At 43.7% G+C, this 22532-nt stretch overlaps 1 protein-coding gene across 2 annotated transcripts in view; it reads right to left on the reverse strand.

The window, feature by feature from the left end:
- Window positions 1-19836, reverse strand: part of LOC117415792 (dynein axonemal heavy chain 3-like) — a 214992-nt gene extending 195156 nt beyond the window's left edge. Inside the window, exons 1-4 of one of the 2 annotated variants that reach the window (XM_059027757.1) lie at window positions 19414-19836; window positions 16767-16879; window positions 14531-15552; window positions 4180-4271 (exon numbers count right to left, since the gene is read on the reverse strand). In XM_059027757.1, coding sequence (XP_058883740.1) covers window positions 4180-4271; window positions 14531-14560 — 122 coding nt within the window. In that variant the 5' untranslated portion in view covers window positions 14561-15552; window positions 16767-16879; window positions 19414-19836. The remainder of the gene's footprint in view (window positions 1-4179; window positions 4272-14530; window positions 15553-16766; window positions 16880-19413) is intronic. The other variant, XM_059027758.1, reaches the window with a different exon arrangement.
- Window positions 19837-22532: the final 2696 nt, after the last annotated feature.

Raw genomic sequence — 22532 nt, forward strand, 5'->3', positions numbered from 1 at the left:
GAATGAGGCCATCGTAAATGATCATCTATACTGTGCAGTGAATGAGTCCATCGTAAATGATCATCTATACTGTGCAGTGAATGAGTCCATCGTAAATGATCATCTATACTGTGCAGTGAATGAGTCCATCGTAAATGCTCATCTATACTGTGCAGTGAATGAGTCCATCGTAAATGATCATCTATACTGTGCAGTGAATGAGTCCATCGTAAATGATCATCTATACTGTGCGTGAATGAATCCATCGTAAATGATCATCTATACTGTGCAGTGAATGAGTCCATCGTAAATGATCATCTATACTGTGCAGTGAATGAGTCCATCGTAAATGATCATCTATACTGTGCAGTGAATGAGTCCATCGTAAATGATCATCTATACTGTGCAGTGAATGAGTCCATCGTAAATGATCATCTATACTGTGCAGTGAATGAGTCCATCGTAAATGATCATCTATACTGTGCAGTGAATGAGTCCATCGTAAATGATCATCTATACTGTGAGTGAATGAGTCCATCGTAAATGATCATCTATACTGTGCAGTGAATGAGTCCATCGTAAATGATCATCTATACTGTGCAGTGAATGAGTCCATCGTAAATGATCATCTATACTGTGCAGTGAATGAGTCCATCGTAAATGATCATCTATACTGTGCAGTGAATGAGTCCATCGTAAATGATCATCTATACTGTGCAGTGAATGAGTCCATCGTAAATGATCATCTATACTGTGCAGTGAATGAGTCCATCGTAAATGATCATCTATACTGTGCGTGAATGAGTCCATCGTAAATGATCATCTATACTGTGCGTGAATGAGTCCATCGTAAATGATCATCTATACTGTGCAGTGAATGAGTCCATCGTAAATGATCATCTATACTGTGCAGTGAATGAGTCCATCGTAAATGCTCATCTATACTGTGCAGTGAATGAGTCCATCGTAAATGATCATCTATACTGTGCAGTGAATGAGTCCATCGTAAATGATCATCTATACTGTGCAGTGAATGAGTCCATCGTAAATGCTCATCTATACTGTGCAGTGAATGAGTCCATCGTAAATGATCATCTATACTGTGCAGTGAATGAGTCCATCGTAAATGCTCATCTATACTGTGCAGTGAATGAGTCCATCGTAAATGATCATCTATACTGTGCAGTGAATGAGTCCATCGTAAATGATCATCTATACTGTGCAGTGAATGAGTCCATCGTAAATGATCATCTATACTGTGCAGTGAATGAGTCCATCGTAAATGATCATCTATACTGTGCGTGAATGAGTCCATCGTAAATGATCATCTATACTGTGCGTGAATGAGTCCATCGTAAATGATCATCTATACTGTGCAGTGAATGAGTCCATCGTAAATGATCATCTATACTGTGCAGTGAATGAGTCCATCGTAAATGCTCATCTATACTGTGCAGTGAATGAGTCCATCGTAAATGATCATCTATACTGTGCAGTGAATGAGTCCATCGTAAATGATCATCTATACTGTGCAGTGAATGAGTCCATCGTAAATGATCATCTATACTGTGCAGTGAATGAGTCCATCGTAAATGATCATCTATACTGTGCAGTGAATGAGTCCATCGTAAATGATCATCTATACTGTGCGTGAATGAGTCCATCGTAAATGATCATCTATACTGTGCAGTGAATGAGTCCATCGTAAATGATCATCTATACTGTGCGTGAATGAGTCCATCGTAAATGATCATCTATACTGTGCGTGAATGAGTCCATCGTAAATGATCATCTATACTGTGCAGTGAATGAGTCCATCGTAAATGATCATCTATACTGTGCAGTGAATGAGTCCATCGTAAATGATCATCTATACTGTGCAGTGAATGAGTCCATCGTAAATGATCATCTATACTGTGCAGTGAATGAGTCCATCGTAAATGATCATCTATACTGTGCAGTGAATGAGTCCATCGTAAATGATCATCTATACTGTGCAGTGAATGAGTCCATCGTAAATGATCATCTATACTGTGCAGTGAATGAGTCCATCGTAAATGATCATCTATACTGTGCAGTGAATGAGTCCATCGTAAATGATCATCTATACTGTGCAGTGAATGAGTCCATCGTAAATGATCATCTATACTGTGCAGTGAATGAGTCCATCGTAAATGATCATCTATACTGTGCGTGAATGAGTCCATCGTAAATGATCATCTATACTGTGCGTGAATGAGTCCATCGTAAATGATCATCTATACTGTGCAGTGAATGAGTCCATCGTAAATGATCATCTATACTGTGCAGTGAATGAGTCCATCGTAAATGATCATCTATACTGTGCAGTGAATGAGTCCATCGTAAATGATCATCTATACTGTGCAGTGAATGAGTCCATCGTAAATGATCATCTATACTGTGGGTGAATGAGTCCATCGTAAATGATCATCTATACTGTGAGTGAATGAGTCCATCGTAAATGATCATCTATACTGTGCGTGAATGAGTCCATCGTAAATGATCATCTATACTGTGCGTGAATGAGTCCATCGTAAATGATCATCTATACTGTGAGTGAATGAGTCCATCGTAAATGATCATCTATACTGTGCAGTGAATGAGTCCATCGTAAATGATCATCTATACTGTGCAGTGAATGAGTCCATCGTAAATGATCATCTATACTGTGCAGTGAATGAGTCCATCGTAAATGATCATCTATACTGTGGGTGAATGAGTCCATCGTAAATGATCATCTATACTGTGCAGTGAATGAGTCCATCGTAAATGATCATCTATACTGTGCAGTGAATGAGGCCATCGTAAATGATCATCTATACTGTGCAGTGAATGAGTCCATCGTAAATGATCATCTATACTGTGCAGTGAATGAGGCCATCGTAAATGATCATCTATACTGTGAGTGAATGAGTCCATCGTAAATGATCATCTATACTGTGCAGTGAATGAGTCCATCGTAAATGATCATCTATACTGTGCAGTGAATGAGTCCATCGTAAATGATCATCTATACTGTGCAGTGAATGAGTCCATCGTAAATGATCATCTATACTGTGCAGTGAATGAGTCCATCGTAAATGATCATCTATACTGTGCAGTGAATGAGGCCATCGTAAATGATCATCTATACTGTGCGTGAATGAGTCCATCGTAAATGATCATCTATACTGTGCAGTGAATGAGTCCATCGTAAATGATCATCTATACTGTGCAGTGAATGAGTCCATCGTAAATGATCATCTATACTGTGGGTGAATGAGTCCATCGTAAATGATCATCTATACTGTGCAGTGAATGAGTCCATCGTAAATGATCATCTATACTGTGCAGTGAATGAGGCCATCGTAAATGATCATCTATACTGTGCAGTGAATGAGTCCATCGTAAATGATCATCTATACTGTGCAGTGAATGAGGCCATCGTAAATGATCATCTATACTGTGCAGTGAATGAGTCCATCATAAATGATCATCTATACTGTGCAGTGAATGAGTCCATCGTAAATGATCATCTATACTGTGCAGTGAATGAGTCCATCGTAAATGATCATCTATACTGTGCAGTGAATGAGTCCATCGTAAATGATCATCTATACTGTGCAGTGAATGAGGCCATCGTAAATGATCATCTATACTGTGCCGTGAATGAGTCCATCGTAAATGATCATCTATACTGTGCAGTGAATGAGTCCATCGTAAATGATCATCTATACTGTGCAGTGAATGAGTCCATCGTAAATGATCATCTATACTGTGCAGTGAATGAGGCCATCGTAAATGCTCATCTATACTGTGCAGTGAATGAGGCCATCGTAAATGCTCATCTATACTGTGGGTGAATGAATCCATCGTAAATGTTCATCTATACTGTGCAGTGAATGAGTCCATCGTAAATGATCATCTATACTGTGCAGTGAATGAGTCCATCGTAAATGATCATCTATACTGTGCAGTGAATGAGTCCATCGTAAATGATCATCTATACTGTGCAGTGAATGAGTCCATCGTAAATGCTCATCTATACTGTGGGTGAATGAATCCATCGTAAATGTTCATCTATACTGTGCAGTGAATGAGTCCATCGTAAATGATCATCTATACTGTGCAGCTCTGGATGTGCGGTGCATTAGCAGTAGCTGAAGCAGCGCAGTGACAGGGGTGTGAAGAGAGACCTACCTGACTCTTCGGTGGAACTTCTCCTCCTTGTATGGTGCTGCCTGGGTCCAGGCCCCTCTCTGCAAGATCCTCGGCCTCTCATTGAACACAGGCTATGGGGAAACACAAGAGAGGACAATAGGATGGCAGAGCTGCAGGACTCATGTTTTTAACCTCGACAAATAATCAGCATCTCCTACAACATGTAAGCACATACTACAGCTCTGGCCAAAAGCTTTGCATCCCCTTATAGAATTAACACAGGCAGCAGTGCTGGTTACTCTCCCTCTGCTCTAGCATTGCTGTAGAATAAACTTCTCAGTGCTGATACCTTATCCTGCTGTCCCTTTCTGAAATCTTTATTGAATGACACTGGCTCATGCAAGGATTGGTAGCGCAGACAAAGGAGTCTAATAGGATTCATCAAAGCCTCTGTGTAACAGATCCACGCATTAGCATTGCACTTGAGGTAGGGAGAGTGCACTCACCGAGGCTCCTTGCTTCACACGCTGTGTTTGCATGCAGTTGATAAGCTGAACTTCAAAGGACTGTAGAGCAACCTTTCGGATTGCCCGTCTAATTAGTATGGAGCATGCAGTCCAGGTCTACCGCTCTTTTAAGCCTTATTTTCACTTGTGGGACATGGAGACTTTATTAATTATCTGCAGTAATGGAGATTAATTTCACTCCCTGTAAACTACACCTGCTCAGTCAGGAGGGAGCGGAGAGAAGAGGGGGCGGGGGAGGGGAGGGGAGGGGAGAGGAGAAGAGAGGGGTTGGGAGAGAACAGGAGAGGACAAGGGGGCAGGGAAGGGGAGAGGAGAGGAGAGGGGGCGGGGGAAGGTAGAGGGGAGGAGAGGAGAGGGGGTGGGCAGAGGGGAGAGGAGGAGAGGGGGAAGGGAGAGGACAGGAGAGGACAAGGGGGCAGGGGGAGAGGAGAGGAGAGGAGAAGGGGGTGGTCGGAGGGGAGAGGAGAAGAGAGGGGGGAGGGGAGAGGACAGGAGAGGACAAGGGGGCAGGGGGAGAGGGGAGGAGAGGAGAGGGGGTGGGCAGAGGGGAGAGGAGGAGAGGGGGAGGGGAGAGGACAGGAGAGGACAAGGGGGCAGGGGGAGAGGAGAGGAGAGGAGAGGGGGAAGAGAGAGGAGAGGAGAAGGGGGTGGTCGGAGGGGAGAGGAGAAGAGAGGGGGAGGGGAGAGGACAGGAGAGGACAAGGGGACAGGGGGAGGGGAGATGAGAGGAGAGGGGGTGGGCGGAGGTGAGAGGAGAAGAGAGGGGGGAGGGGGAGGGGAGGGAAGAGGAGAGGAGAGGAGGATATAGGTATTTGGAACTGGAATGTTTATCTACGTTGATTTAAATGATTGCCAGATGTGTCATAAGAACATAAGAAAGTTTACAAACGAGAGGAGGCCATTCGGCCCATCTTCCTCGTTTGGTTGTTAGTAGCTTATTGATCCCAGAATACTTGAATCAGAGTGCCGCGTAGTCTTCTCTGTTCAAGACTGAATAGATTCAATTCTTTTAGCCTGTCTGCATACAACATGCCTTTTAAACCCGGGATAATTCTGGCCGCTCTTCTTTGCACTCTTTCTAGAGCAACAATATCCTTTTTTTAATGAGGTGACTAGAACTGAACACAATATTATAGATGAGGTCTTACTAATGCACTGTAAAGTTTTGATTTAAATTCAACACTTTTCACAATATATCCGAGCATTTTGTTGGCCTTTTTTATAGCTTCCCCACATTGTCTAGATGAATTACATTTCTGAGTCAACATAAACTCCTAGGTCTTTTTCATAGATCCCTTCTTCAATTTCAGTATCTCCCATAAGGTATTTATAATGCACATTTTTATTGCCTGGGTACAGTACCTTACACTTTTTTCTTAAATGTCATATTAAATGTCATTTGCCATGTGTCTGCCCAGTTCTGAATGTTGTCTAGATCATTTTGAATGACCTTTGCTGCTGCATCAGTGTTTGCCACTCCTCCTATTTTTGTGTCGTCTACAAATTTAACAAGTTTGCTTACTATACCAGAATCTACATCATGAATGTAGATGATTTAGATTCTGTCTGCAAAGTTCATTGTGTGCATTGTAACCAGCAGTGGTAAAATCCAGCGTGGCGCATGTATCCTGACCAACATAATAAACTGTTGATTTAGTTATAAACCTCTGAGTGTTTTTTGTTCCCATGTTTGTGCATTGTTAATAATTTTGCTGTTCAGGGGTTACCCCAGAGTGGTTAAACAGTACGTGTATCTGTGCTGCTCTGGCCCTTGGGGCTTGTGTGACTGAGTTACCAGGTCTCTAAATCTGTTTTATTAGCGTAATCGGATGAAAAGGTAACATTTGTTACATTTACTAAAATAAAAATAACAATTAAAATGGTTTTAAAAAGACCAAATTCCCATTGGGCTTATTGATTCTTTAGATGATGTATTCTTTAGATTATTGATTCTTTAGATTATTGATTCTTTAAGTATTTCTGTGCAGGACAGCCGCTACAAGAGTGTTACCTTTATTAAAAATGTGCACAGATTAATAACTAATGCCCATAAAGTAACCAATCAAAATTTGTCATCGAGTGACAGCCCTAATTATATATACTGGCACTCTCAGAACCACTCTGAATTCCTGTCTATTAGCTGGCACTCTCAGAACCACTCTGAATTCATGTGTATTAGCTGGCACTCTCAGAACCACTCTGAATTCCTGTCTATTAGCTGGCACTCTCAGAAACACTCTGAATTCGTGTCTATTAGCTGGCACTCTCAGAACCACTCTGAATTCGTGTGTATTAGCTGGCACTCTCAGAACCACTCTGAATTCATGTGTATTAGCTGGCACTCTCAGAACCACTCTGAATTCCTGTCTATTAGCTGGCACTCTCAGAACCACTCTGAATTCGTGTGTATTAGCTGGCACTCTCGGAACCACTCTGAATTCATGTGTATTAGCTGGCACTCTCAGAACCACTCTGAATTCATGTGTATTAGCTGGCACTCTCAGAACCACTCTGAATTCGTGTCTATTAGCTGGCACTCTCAGAACCACTCTGAATTCCTGTCTATTAGCTGGCACTCTCTGAACCATTCTGAATTTGTGTCTATTAGCTGGCACTCTCAGAACCACTCTGAATTCGTGTGTATTAGCTGGCACTCTCAGAACCACTCTGAATTCATGTGTATTAGCTGGCACTCTCAGAACCACTCTGAATTCCTGTCTATTAGCTGGCACTCTCAGAACCACTCTGAATTCGTGTGTATTAGCTGGCACTCTCGGAACCACTCTGAATTCATGTGTATTAGCTGGCACTCTCAGAACCACTCTGAATTCATGTGTATTAGCTGGCACTCTCAGAACCACTCTGAATTCGTGTCTATTAGCTGGCACTCTCAGAACCACTCTGAATTCCTGTCTATTAGCTGGCACTCTCTGAACCATTCTGAATTTGTGTCTATTAGCTGGCACTCTCAGAACCACTCTGAATTCATGTGTATTAGCTGGCACTCTCAGAACCACTCTTAATTCGTGTGTATTAGCTGGCACTCTCAGAACCACTCTGAATTCCTGTCTATTAGCTGGCACTCTCAGAACCACTCTGAATTCGTGTGTATTAGCTGGCACTCTCAGAACCACTCTGAATTCATGTGTATTAGCTGGCACTCTCAGAACCACTCTGAATTCATGTGTATTAGCTGGCACTCTCAGAACCACTCTGAATTCCTGTCTATTAGCTGGCACTCTCAGAACCACTCTGAATTCGTGTGTATTAGCTGGCACTCTCAGAACCACTCTGAATTCATGTGTATTAGCTGGCACTCTCAGAACCACTCTGAATTCCTGTCTATTAGCTGGCACTCTCAGAACCACTCTGAATTCCTGTCTATTAGCTGGCACTCTCTGAACCATTCTGAATTTGTGTCTATTAGCTGGCACTCTCAGAACCACTCTGAATTCATGTGTATTAGCTGGCACTCTCAGAACCACTCTGAATTCGTGTGTATTAGCTGGCACTCTCAGAACCACTCTGAATTCGTGTGTATTAGCTGGCACTCTCGGAACCACTCTGAATTCCTGTCTATTAGCTGGCACTCTCAGAACCACTCTGAATTCATGTCTATTAGCTGGCACTCTCAGAACCACTCTGAATTCATGTGTATTAGCTGGCACTCTCAGAACCACTCTGAATTCCTGTGTATTAGCTGGCACTCTCGGAACCACTCTGAATTCCTTTCTATTAGCTGGCACTCTCGGAACCACTCTGAATTCGTGTGTATTAGCTGGCACTCTCAGAACCACTGGTGCTGTTTCATTGGTGTTTAGCCAGTGTTCGACATTGGGCTAAAGAGCTTCGCTGTTGCCGTGCAGCGTGGCACCTGTCACCTGGAGAGTAACAGGCAGGAAATAAACACTTGATAGCAGTCAAGTACATCTGCCGGTCCCTCCAGACCTGGGCACTCGTAATTAATTCATATTACCAGAGAAATGAGCTTTGGGCTAACCTTCACTCCCCCTCCCCGGCCCTTATCTTAAACAACAGACATGCATTAGCGTCAGTGAGAGAGAGGAGAGAGGAGAGAGGAGAGAAAGACAGAGAGAGAGAGAGGAAAGAGACACAGAGACAGAGAGAGAGGAAAGAGACACAGAGAGAAGGAGAGAGAGAGACTTTGTCTGCTGTTATACAGGATTATAATAGACTTCTGTATCAGCATTGCAATGGAATCAGCCTCGGCAGCACTAACCCCCCCTCCATTCCTGATAAGGGCCAGCTCTGTCGTTTACACCCAACCCCTGTGAGGGATGGCTGTAATCTCAGCCAGACGTGCACCAGCTTGCAGGGGAGATAAGCCCCAAACGACTGAAAACAAACATGGAGCGCTTCGACTTATTAGAACATTTGGAATGAAAAGGCGAGGATGTTAAAAACTGATACAGTGCTAATCTGCTTGTCTGTCTCTCTGCCTCTCGTTTTTGTTTGTCAGGTTTTTGCATTGACTTCAAATCATTTTTTTTAATATTATGCATTTATACACCTGTTTGCTAATCCTTTCTTGTCCGATAAAAAGCATTCTAAGGGGCTCTTGAGAGGCACATTCCAGTAAAGGCACTCCGCGTGGAGTGCAGGATCCGCCCAGACTGTTCCACTGCTGACCGTGGACGGGAGTTCCCAGGGGGCGGCGCACAGTTGGCCAAGTGCCACCCAGAGGGTGGGAGGGCTTAGGTCGGCTAGGGTGTCCTCGGCTCACGCGCACCAGCAACCCTTGTAGACTGGCCTGTGGGCTTGCCTGTAAGCTGCCCAGAGCTGCGTTGTCCTCTGACGCTGTAGCTCTGAGGTGGCTGCATGGCGGGCCTACAGAGTAAAAAGAAGCGGACGGCTGACGGCCATGTTTCGGAGGACATGTGTGTCCATCTTCATCTCTCCCGAGTCAGCGCGGGGGTGGCAGCAGTGAGCCAGGTTGAAATAAAAGAATTGGGCTTTCCAAATTGGGGAGAAAACGAGAAAAAATAATTGCAGATTCCAAAAAAATAAAATAATTTTAAGTGTGGTTGTATATGCAGCAATACAGCTGTTAAAAAACATTCCTTAAAAATTGCTTTATGGATAGCTGTGTGGACAAGGTTTTGGCTTATAATTTCATAAAACTGCACATTGTAGATGATAATTCATTTGAATAAAATCAACCCGGTACCCCCTCAAAAGAAGAAGAAAACTCGTATTTTTTTAATTTTTAATTTTTTAATTGTACCCCTGATTTTCTCCCCAATTTAGAATGTTCAATTGTGTTCCCTCTCAGCAGCGATTCCCCACACAGCTCAGAACTGAAGGTTCAGCGAGCATCCTCCGATCCCACGACCAAACCAACTGCCTCTTTACACCCAGGAACTAGTCTGCTTGAGCTCACTGGGCACCTGGCTGGTCAGGTCCCCGCGCGACGAGGAGAAACAGTCCCTGACGGTTTTCAAATCAAATCAAAATTTTCGGAAGTACACTTAGTACAATAAAAACAATATAAACAATAAAAACAGCAAAAGAAAACACCATTTTAAAATTAAAGCAAATAAAAGCAACAGATGAGGAGCTCAAACCGAATAAATAGGAATAAAACTATATAAAAAAAGAAATATTATAAAGACATAAAAGCCCTATTATAAAAGAATGATTTTAATTTATTTTTAAAAACTGCCAATGTAGGTGTGTCTCTCACTGTGCATGGTAGAGCATGCCAGAGTTCAGGTGTGCTGTGACTGAATGCTGTACCACCGGTCCGATTGCCTCCCTAACCCACTCTCCCCTGCCTGTATGACTCGCCCTGCACATCACACGGCCGTGCTTTTACCAGGCCAGCCACTCGGGGACCCCACATGTATGCGCTGCGCTCTTCTGCATGATATCTTTCCTCATTTTTGCCAACTGAACTCATTCCAAGCATTTCAGAGTAACATTTGTACCAGCGCTGCTGCTTTGTTGGAAAGTTCAGCTTCTTTTAAGTATTACAGTAAAATGTGAATGAGGCCAGCAGTCTGATACCAGGAACTGCAACATAAAGCAACAAAGAAATCAAGTCTCTTCCTCGTTAGGGCACTTATTCCTTTCTAGTGTTTGCCTGGCTGAAGAATGCCTTGTTCATGTTCAGTGGCACCGAGCCAGCCTCTGTACCCTGGAGGTGGAAACATGTGTGTGGATACTGTGAACCGATCCAGCCTCTGTACCCTGGAGGTGGAGAGGCGTGTGTGGATACTGTGAACCGATCCAGCCTCTGTACCCTGGAGGTGAGAAGGCGTGTGTGGATACTGTGAACCGATCCAGCCTCTGTACCCTGGAGGTGAGGAGGCGTGTGTGGATACTGTGAACCGATCCAGCCTCTGTACCCTGGAGGTGAGAAGGCGTGTGTGGATACTGTGAACCGATCCAGCCTCTGTACCCTGGAGGTGAGAAGGCGTGTGTGGATACTGTGAACCGATCCAGCCTCTGTACCCTGGAGGTGAGAAGGCGTGTGTGGATACTGTGAACCGATCCAGCCTCTGTACCCTGGAGGTGAGAAGGCGTGTGTGGATACTGTGAACCGATCCAGCCTCTGTACCCTGGAGGTGGAGAGGCGTGTGTGGATACTGTGAACCGATCCAGCCTCTGTACCCTGGAGGTGAGAAGGCGTGTGTGGATACTGTGAACCGATCCAACCTCTGTACCCTGGAGGTGGAGAGGCATGTGTGGATATTGTGAACCGAGCCAGCCTCTGTACCCTGGAGGTGGAGAGGCATGTGTGGATATTGTGAACCGAGCCAGCCTCTGTACCCTGGAGGTGGAGAGGCGTGTGTGGATACTGTGAACCGATCCAGCCTCTGTACCCTGGAGGTGAGGAGGCGTGTGTGGATACTGTGAACCGATCCAGCCTCTCTACCCTGGAGGTGAGGAGGTGTGTGTGGATACTGTGAACCGATCCAGCCTTTGTACCCTGGAGGTGAGGAGGCGTGTGTGGATACTGTGAACCGATCCAGCCTCTGTACCCTGGAGGTGGAGAGGCATGTGTGGATATTGTGAACCGAGCCAGCCTCTGTACCCTGGAGGTGAGGAGGCGTGTGTGGATACTGTGAACCGATCCAGCCTCTGTACCCTGGAGGTGAGGAGGCGTGTGTGGATACTGTGAACCGATCCAGCCTCTGTACCCTGGAGGTGGAGAGGCGTGTGTGGATACTGTGAACCGATCCAGCCTCTCTACCCTGGAGGTGAGGAGGCGTGTGTGGATACTGTGAACCGATCCAGCCTCTGTACCCTGGAGGTGGAGAGGCGTGTGTGGATACTGTGAACCGATCCAGCCTCTGTACCCTGGAGGTGGAGAGGCGTGTGTGGATACTGTGAACCGATCCAGCCTCTGTACCCTGGAGTGTTGTGAGATGAAATTTCTACAAAGTGGTTTCCAATAAAAACGTTGGTGTGTTTAGGACTTGCACCCTACTCAGGTGACTGGATTGGACAGCCTATACTTTTAAGTCAAGCTTTCGATTCAAGCGGACTGCGCTGCTCACAGTTTACAGTTTCAATCTGTGAAAATCCTTCTGATGTCGTTACTGTCTCGCTCTCCTGTGAGTGCTGCTCCTCTGAAATGTTCAGTTAATTAGAATCCCTGAATGTTTCGAAATAAAACATAAAGAGATGCTTCTCCTGTGTTCACAAGGATTAATGAAGCTGAGAAGGAAAGGCGGAGATGAAGCGATGTTATCATTAAGAAGGCTGTCCAGCTGGATGTTTTTTAAACATCCGCAATGTGTTTTATTGTCTTCTATTCTGATGTTTTATTGTCTTCTATTCTGATGTTTTATTGTCTTCTATTCTGATGTTTTATTGTCTTCTGTTCTGATGTTTTGTTCTCTCAGCACCCTGCTGCAAAGTCATGGAATTATTTTCGTTATTAATTACAGCTGCTATTTGCTGGGCACAGCCTAGTTAGTAGATTAATGAAGAGCTTTTACGACCCCACCCTCGGGATGCATATCCTGGTCTGGAGAGACTTGGAGGAGGATGCAGTGCAGTACTGTGCTGGAGGAGGATGCAGTGCAGTACTGTGCTGGAGGAGGATGCAGTGCAGTACTGTGCTGGAGGAGGATGCAGTGCAGTATTGTGCTGGAGGAGGATGCAGTGCAGTACTGTGCTGGAGGGACTTGGAGGAGGATGCAGTGCAGTACTGTGCTGGAGGAGGATGGAGTGCAGTATTGTGCTGGAGGAGGATGCAGTGCAGTACTGTGCTCATAGTATTGTAGTATTGTCCAGTTCTTCATATTTAAACTATAGTTTAGAGAAACACTTCTTAGATTGTCTCTTCAGCAAAACTGATTGAATACCTCATAATCTCAGGGTAAACGGAGGCTATTTGTCTGTCTGTCCGGCTGTCTTTCTGTATGTTATTTCAGCTGTGAATATACCTGGAGATCCGTTTGTCCAAATGTTGTGAAACTTGCTAAGAACCTCCTTCAAGTTACTGAGTGTATCCTAATCCTGGGGTTTGAGGTGCCTGTCTGGCTTGCTCTCTGTCTGTATCGCACACTGTTTCTCCATGTATCTAGAGAAGCTGGTATTGTATTCAATTGCGACACAACTTGGTCCTGACATGTTTCAACACAAGCTCTTAGAAGGCTCTGAGGCTATATGAAGGCATGCATGTTTGTTAAAGATGTTAGCATTTTTACATTCCCGCACTCAGTGGCTTTCACTGGCAGTGATCTACGTGTTCATGTTACTGATGGCTTTAATTTTGAATTTCCAGCAGGGGCAATGGGGGATGAATGTCACCGATATGCTTGTTAATAATCCACTGATTAATAATCCAGTCAAGAGCCTGGTGGTAGAATAGTACTATGGATCCACTCCCCATTGCAGTCAATGGGAATCCACTCCCCATTGCAGTCAATGGGAATCCACTCCCCATTGCAGTCAATGGGAATCCACTCCCCATTGCAGTCAATGGGCATTCCGTTTTGTCATTCGTTTTAGTCTGTCGCGTTAATGAAAGATACCGGAATGATACAGACACAGTCCTGGGCAGTTACCACGCTTTCTTTACCGCACACATGCACTGATTTTACATCCCTCGTCTTTCGTGTCACTTTATACTGAATATATTTTTTTTCTTTTTTTTACACGTAAATATACTTCTTTGTGAATTGATGTATTTGTTTAACTTTCGCTTTTTTCAGTTTAGGTTTATTCCCATATCTAACTTGTCTTACTTATTTAGTTTGTTTCTTTCGAATTAAAACTTTGCATCTGGTACAGGTGTCCTCAATCGGTGTACTAATGAAAAGTTTTGTAATAAGCAACCCCCCAATTCAAACATGTTTGTATCCATAAACAACTACCCTGTCAACAACCTCGTGCATTTCCAGCTCACTATGGGATCGAAGCTCTAGAGCCAATTTACAACCGGTCAGAAAACAGCCAGCTGAAGTTAGACACCAATTCAATAATGAGTTAAACACGTTATACACTTTGAATACGCGTCTAAGTTCATCTAGGTTCATAGAACCGAGCTACTGTGTTTACAGCGTGTTTTACACTCCGTTAAACTTTCCTCACCACTACACATGACAAATAACGTTGCTTTATTCAATACTGAGTCTTCAAAAAGGATTTAAACTAACCTCACAATTAGGACACAAAGACAACAATAACAGCCTACTTCCAGCCTACTTTTTTTTTTTAACCTCGTGCAATATAATAATAATACTATTCTTCTTCATGATCATCATCATCATCATCATAATAACCTCAGGCAACAAAATGTGTTTGTTTGTTTGCTGTGTGTGTGTGAGAGAGAGAGAGAGAGACAAAAACACGCTAATAATGTAATTGTGTTTCGAATCAGCCCTTACCACGTCTGAGTTTCCTAGGGGGTTCGTCATCGTGTCTTCTGCTTAAGCAGCGTAGTCTCTGGTGCTGCTGCACGAGTGGCAGGGCTGATACTGGTGAGACAGTCTCTGACAGGTCGAGGTTAGCGGATTCAAACTTCACAACACATGCATGCAACCAGCAATCTCCGGTTTGTTTAGCAACCTGCCCAACCTCGTTACTTGTTACTTGTTGCTTGCTTGTGTTTGCGAGCTGAGCAGTATTTTGATAACAAGGCGTGTCCCATTGCTTGGGAACCATTCCCTGCTTTTCAGCCCGATCCGTAACTCCGGGTTACCCGCAAGCAACCGCTGACAACTCGCTGTCTGTCCACAGTGTTGCGTGGCTGCGGCGTAAACAAACGCTCTGACTGCTAATGATGGTGTTGGGGTGATATGTACGCTGCTGTATACACACCGTCGTGTTACTCTATGCATTTCCTGTAGTTTATCATGATTTGCATGTTTTTCAATATGCTGTACTATACCTACAGTAATCTGGTAATATGCTTTCCCGTGCTTCCTCTGTGTTTCATTGCATTTCTGCTGAGGTACGCTCTTATAAGAGTGGTGGATTTGCTTGTTTACAGTTCTTTGTTTTTCTCTGCTCACACTGCATATGCTGTGCCCTGTTTTCTTTCCTCTCGATGCCTATGCTTTACTACGCTTTCGCTGTCATTCTTCCATTCTGCACCGCAGTACACTTTTACAAGGGGAGCCCTTCAATCTGTCACAAGTAGCATCCCTAATTGTGGTGTTATCTGTTTGCTCTGCAATCCTGCTGTTTGCACATTACATGCTGCGAGCGTCTCTGTGCCAACGACCTGCAATGTCATTTAGCCCCTCTCGTGGCAGGGGTTTGTTCCCCTGATCACTGGCCTGCGCTGTGCTTGGAGATAGAGAGATAGCGAGGAGTTTTTATCTGGGGTGTAGATGCTGGCAGCAGTTACTCATTCTCTGTTCTCCCTGCTTCATTTTCAGCTCTGATGTATCAAGCCGTAGCAGACCTAAAACAGATAAGATCAATTGAGAAGAGGTTCTTTTTTTTATAAATTGTTTTTTTCTACCAAATTTGAAATGCCCAATTCACCCGGCTGTCCACTCCTGGGTGGGCTGGAGGTTTTGTCTTCTGAATTTAGCCACTGTTGTCTCCCTGGTGACCAACAATAGGTGGAATTTGGAAGTCACATGTACTGGTCTCTTGATGTTTTTATGTACATATATAAAAAAAAACTTTACAGCCTTACAGAACACTAAAATCCTTTAGTAAGAAATTCAGTTGATCAGCATTGAAATCACTTGACACAGCATGACTAAAACCCAGGTCCTGCCAGCAGTAAACCAGCCCTGGAATGTCTAGTGGAAACTCATCTCACAGCCCATTTCATTAACATAGCTGCTGTTCCAAAGAGCGGCACAGTACAGCAGCTATTACAAGAGCCTGGCTCTTCAAGCAGAGGCTGAGAAGATCAGTTTGAAAAGGATGTCTTTACACATAGGAACACAAGAACATAAGAACATTTCTGAACGAGAGGAAGCCATTCGGCTCCGCTAAGCTGGCCGGCTCCCAGGAGCTGGTCGATGTCATGGTTACCCTCTGAAGTGGGTGAGAATAAAAGTGACAGAGGAGACCTTTCTGTATCCACAGAGTGGTGAGGGGATGGAACAGGTTAGCAAGCCATGTGGTTGATGCTGAATCACTGGGATCCTGAAAGACTCGACTTGACAACGTTTTGCGATCAATCAGCTACTAGGAACCGGGCAAGCATACTATATATGGGCTGAAACACCTTGTTTCTAGTTTTCTCATGTTCTTATAAGATGCCTGAACATCCTCATTTTATCAGTATCCTTTTATAACACAGAAACTCATTCTAATGCTTACACTGCTTTGCTTTTGAAGTAGCCATCTCGATCAGCACGCTAACAGCTATCCTGACAGCATGAGCTGCTCTGGGAACAGACACACACACTGCATATTCCACTGTTCTCTAGCTCAAAACATTTATATAAAAAAGGGCAGATGGATCACCAAACGGCGGGAGCTTTTAAGACCTCCCAGCGATCTCTCTTAATCAATCTGCTGCAGCCGAACTTCTAAAGCAGAGGCACAGATGGAGGGGTGACCTGGGGGAGTAGAGGAGCCGAGGAGATGTGAGGATCAGCAGCACCTGGTCCATCAAAGGCAGGGCCAGGCAGACACGCCTCCTGATGCATTCACCTTCCTCTGCTCTGCTTCTCATTGTGTTTGCTGCTGTCAGCGGATATCATCTGGTGGGTGCTGGGTGCTGTAAGATTCGGTGCCAGACTGACTTCCCTCCTCTGCATAAAAAACTGTCTCGGAAGCAGATCAAAAAGAACTATAGATTCCACACACATACACAAACCACGCTGACATGCTGTACGTGAAAGCAATGCTAAAGGAGTTGTTATTGAAGTTGTTGTTGCTTTTTAAAGCCCCCAATCTTGTATTTCAGTTCCACAATTTGAAATGCCCAATTGAAACACCTCTGAGCCTCAAATCACATTGAATCAGAGCTATCCTGCTTGCCCATAACTGCCTGACACCCTGATGTGTTTTTTTTCACTTGGTTGACAGCTCCAGACCTCCTCCAGGACTATCTCTCATCGACGTTGAACAGATAAAAAGCACATCTGTGGTCTGTTAAATGGCACATGGGGAGCTCAAAATAGTTTTTGCATTGCAGTGGAATTTCATATAAAACAGGGCTTGAAGCCAATAATCTGTTTAAAAATTAAATTATGTGAATATAATATATATATATATATATATATATATATATATATATATATATATATATATATATAGTAATTGTACAAATGCTCAAGTTTTATTCCACATTGTGTCGCTCTCCAATATTACTGAATACACTTCAAGCGATAGAACAGCATGAGTGTAACAGGGTACAGGCTGGGCACAAACCGGCAGCCATACACAACTCCTTAACCTCTATGCAAAGGAGACGGGCTCGCCTGCATTCAAAGTTTTAGAGCTTTTAACCTCATCTCATCTCACTGTTCAAGCCATGCTGGTGGAGTGAAATGATCTGCAGCATTCAGTCATGTGTTTCTGTAATCTGAGTGAAATGATCTGCAGCATTCAGTCGTGTGTTTCTGTAATCTGAGTGAAATGATCTGCAGCATTCAGTCATGTGTTTATATAATCTAAGTGAAATAATCTGCAGCATTCAGTCATGTGTTTCTGTAATCTGAGTGAAATGATCTGCAGCATTCAGTCGTGTGTTTCTGTAATCTGAGTGAAATAATCTGCAGCATTCAGTCATGTGTTTCTGTAATCTGAGTGAAATAATCTGCAGCATTCAGTCATGTGTTTCTGTAATCTGAGTGAAATAATCTGCAGCATTCAGTCATGTGTTTCTGTAATCTGAGTGAAATAATCTGCAGCATTCAGTCATGTGTTTCTGTAATCTGAGTGAAATAATCTGCAGCATTCAGTCATGTGTTTCTGTAATCTGAGTGAAATGATCTGCAGCATTCAGTCGTGTGTTTCAATAATCTGAGTGAAATGATCTGCAGCATTCAGTCATGTGTTTCTGTAATCTGAGTGAAATAATCTGCAGCATTCAGTCATGTGTTTCTGTAATCTGAGTGAAATGATCTGCAGCATTCAGTCGTGTGTTTCTGTAATCTGAGTGAAATGATCTGCAGCATTCAGTCGTGTGTTTCTGTAATCTGAGTGAAATAATCTGCAGCATTCAGTCATGTGTTTCTGTAATCTGAGTGAAATGATCTGCAGCATTCAGTCGTGTGTTTCTGTAATATGAGTGAAATGATCTGCAGCATTCAGTCGTGTGTTTCTGTAATCTAAACGTCGTGTTCTATGAAGTGATCCAGACCTCTATGGATTCATTTCTCTAAGATTTTCTTTGCCAATTTGTTGTGTCTTCTTGCACTACCAGTGCCGGTATTACAAGCATTGGTTTGTAAAACAGCTTTGTTTGAAGGTCCACAGTAATTATTATAAAACTGGAACCTGGATTTCTGCGTTGTATGCTGTATTATTGCTTCCTACTGACACTCTCCTTCACTGACAGTCATGTGAACAATGACCCACTGACAGTCATGTGAACAATGACCCACTGACAGTCATGTGAACAATGACCCACTGACAGTCATGTGAACAATGACCCACTGACAGTCATGTGAACAATGACCCACTGACAGTCGTGTGAACAATGACCCACTGACAGTCATGTGAACAATGACCCACTGACAGTCATGTGAACAATGACCCACTGGCTGCCGATGGTACTGCCAAAAAAAGTCCAGACACATGTAGAGAGGGCGTGACACACACAAGCAGGGCTTCCATTCTCCACCAGATCACGAGGCGCTCAACAACTGGTGCTAAAGAAGGTTTCTAGCGAGTTCCATCTCAAAAGGACAAGCAGTTCCTTACACAGTGTGAAGTACATGCACCCTCTGTAGCCATGCCAGTTACCAATTTGTATTTATTTCAAAAGTACAGATGGCTTCAGCTGCAAATAAACATGCAACAGAAAACCCCAAGGAGGACCCCCATAAAATACCAGTGATTACACCGAGGCCACATTGGATCCCATTCGTAACAAATATATCAATAACATACATCTCCCACCATAGATTAGTACATTCTGAATTAGAGCTACCGATATGACGAGAAACTTTGACAATGACGTGTCATATAATAATAATAATAATAATCATAATAATAATAATAATAATAATAATAATAATAATAATAATAATAATAATTGGAATATGACATGCATGCTGCCTAGTTATATGGTCTGCTTAAAGACTTCTCACCAAACTGGGCTGCAATGTAAATGATGACGTCATCTCACCTGCTCTGCCTTTTCGTTTCCGCTGCACCGCATTCACTTGGGAGGAGGATAGCAAACCCGACTGATGTAATAAAAACATTAAAGACAAAACAAAACAAACAAACAAACAAGGAAAACAAACGCGGCATTTTGATCTGCAAGGCAGACTGGAAAGGTTTTAAACAGGCAAACTGCAACTCATAAACTGTCGATGAAATTCCCTGACTGACACAGCTCCGAAATAAACCGTCTCACAAAACAAAGAGCTGAGCGAGACCGACGCACACAATGCCTTCCCGCGATCGGCAATTTTTGGGAGCTTTGTGCTCAAATTGTGCTGTCTCTCTGTTCTGCATTCATTGTGCGCACAGTCTAGTTTCCATTCTGTATCACAGTAGGCTGATGATGTAGGCGGCTGGCTGCGCCTTTTCAATTTGCGGTGCCACACCTGCAGTCTATTCTGACGCGCGGTGGAAGTTACAGAGTTGTTTATTAGGTGAACTCCTTGTCATCTTTTTTAAACGTGTTTGCTTGTAAATGATAATACTTAACAACAATAAAGATCAGCTAGTTATCTTTCTAGCTAGCTTTTCTGTCAATTTACCTTTACCTATATCTTTACCTATGTCTGTGTGTCTATACAGTATCAGTCTGTGTGTCTGTCTATAAGTAATAATCTTATTGCCTGCACATCTCTCTCTCTCTCTCTCTCTCTCTCTCTCTCTCTCTCTCTCTCTCTCTCTCTCTCTCTCTCTCTCTCTCTCTCTCTCTCTCTCTCTGGACTGCAAGCATGACAGTGGGTGAGGCTCTGTTTAGTGTGCGTACATGTAAGTGCACTCCTTACTCTACAACACGAGCACTTACTGTGGGGTCTGTTCAGTGAGGGAGCTGAATACCGCCACTGATAAGCAGAACCTGTGTATAAAGCTTATGAATATTAAACATCTAGCCATGCACGAGAGTCTGCTCAGTGTCTGTAAAAACAGTAGTGTAGTCGAGGATAATCGCTGGTAAACTGAGCTCGTTTAATACAGCGTTTACTCACGCCTACTCTCCTGAGGTAAGCAGGTCCTGGCTATACCAAGGGTTAAAGCCAAGGCATGTTCTAGTTTATTATATAAAGTGACTCGGTGCATTTAGTGATGGGCATGTTCTCTTCTGATTAACCTTGAACCCACAATCCTGCACGACCACCACACTGAAATACTCGTAATCTCAGAGCATCTCTGCACACCCTCAGTGCATGCTATGAACATCACAATGACATGTGTGTAATCTCAGAGCATCACTGCACACCCTCAGTGCCTGCTATGAACATCACTATGACATGTGTGTAATCTCAGAGCATCACTGCACACCCTCAGTGCCTGCTATGAACACCACAATGACATGTGTATATCTCAGAGCATCTCTGCACACCCTCAGTGCCTGCTATGAACATCACAATGACATGTGTGTAATCTCAGAGCATCACTGCACACCCTCAGTGCCTGCTATGAACACCACAATGACATGTGTGTAATCTCAGAGCATCACTGCACACCCTCAGTGCCTGCTATGAACATTACAATGACATGTGTGTAATCTCAGAGCATCACTGCACACCCTCAGTGCCTGCTATGAACACCACAATGACATGTGTATATCTTAGAGCATCTCTGCACACCCTCAATCACTACAGTAATTTCACTGAAGAGTGAAAGTGTGGTATTCTCCCACGCAACTTCACTGCTCCGCTCACTCCACTGGCTCCCGATCACCGCTCGCATCCAGTTCAAGACTCTTGTACTAGCCTACAGATGCCTTGACCAGACTGCACCCAGCTACCTCCAGACCCTCATCTCTCCCTACACCCCCACTCGACCTCTCTGCTCCTCCTGCACTAGAAGACTGGCTCTACCTCCTGTACACTCCCCTGCCTCCAGAGCCCGCTCCTTCTCCACCCTCGCCCCTCAATGGTGGAATGACCTTCCAACAGATGTCAGGACTGCCCAGTCTCTGACCACCTTCCGGCGCCTCCTCAAGACTCACCTCTTCAGACAGCACCTGTAGAACTCCTGTTTTCCCTCTGGACACTTAGCACTCTTCCTTAATGCGCTTTACTTGCTCTTATCTGTCCCCTATTTTACTGCATTTAATTCTGTACTTTAGAGTACTGTAATCTGTCACAAGTGTTATTTAATCTGTAGTATTTTGTATTTAATTTTATCCTGATGTAACTATCACTGACACTGTTATCTGCTCCATTATTGAATGGTATTTTGTCATATACTTGTACTTGCTAAAACCAAAGTCATTGTATTTTATCTTGCTCTTAATTGTATTATTACTTGTACTGTGATTCTTGAAATGTATTTTTGTTTACGACTGTAAGTCGCCCTGGACAAGGGTGTCTGCTAAGAAATAAATAATAATAATAATATGCAGCATTAAGCTGTATATAATGTGTGATGCTGGTTCTCTGTCTAAAAGATCAGTTACAGCATCATAGTAAACCTGTGTGCTGTAACGTAACCGTGGCTGAGAAAGCGCATGCATTTCAGCAGAAAGCGTGAGTGCCAAATTCCATTTAATGAAGACTGGTTTCTTCCAGAAGCTGTTTGCTCTGGGATGATGTATCAGCAGTCTCCCTCTGTGAGAGCGAGGAGGAAAGCAATTTGGTTCTTATTTTCTTACATTAGTTCCACCATGCATATTCATTTGACAATTTCCTGACAAGCGAGATGTGCGCTGTGGACAAATTTCATTTCATTTATACATTTCAGATAGCTGGTATAAAGCAGGGTGGGGAGATTGGCTTTGGGTCTTTAGTGAGGTAATGGCAAAATACTGAAATACCATAACTAAACTGCATAAGCAGTGCCTCAAATAGACAGCTACAGCTCTTCACTCTCAACATGATAGTAGCTGCCGAACGCTTATTACCATACCTGTGAGTGTGCCTACTGCAGAATTGGGGAGAGCGCTTATTACATACCTGTGAGTGTGCCTACTGCAGAATTGGAGAGAGCGCTGTGTTTACTGTTGTTTTTCTGTTTATAAACCCTGCTTGTGACGGAGTCCTTGGCAGGCTGACACATGCTTCACACAGTTCTCTTGGCTTGCTTCAGTGGTCTTCTTAAACGTCCATGGTTTCATTA

Source organism: Acipenser ruthenus, chromosome 7, assembly GCF_902713425.1.
Source record: "Acipenser ruthenus chromosome 7, fAciRut3.2 maternal haplotype, whole genome shotgun sequence".
In the NCBI taxonomy this organism is placed as follows: Eukaryota; Metazoa; Chordata; class Actinopteri; order Acipenseriformes; family Acipenseridae; genus Acipenser; species Acipenser ruthenus.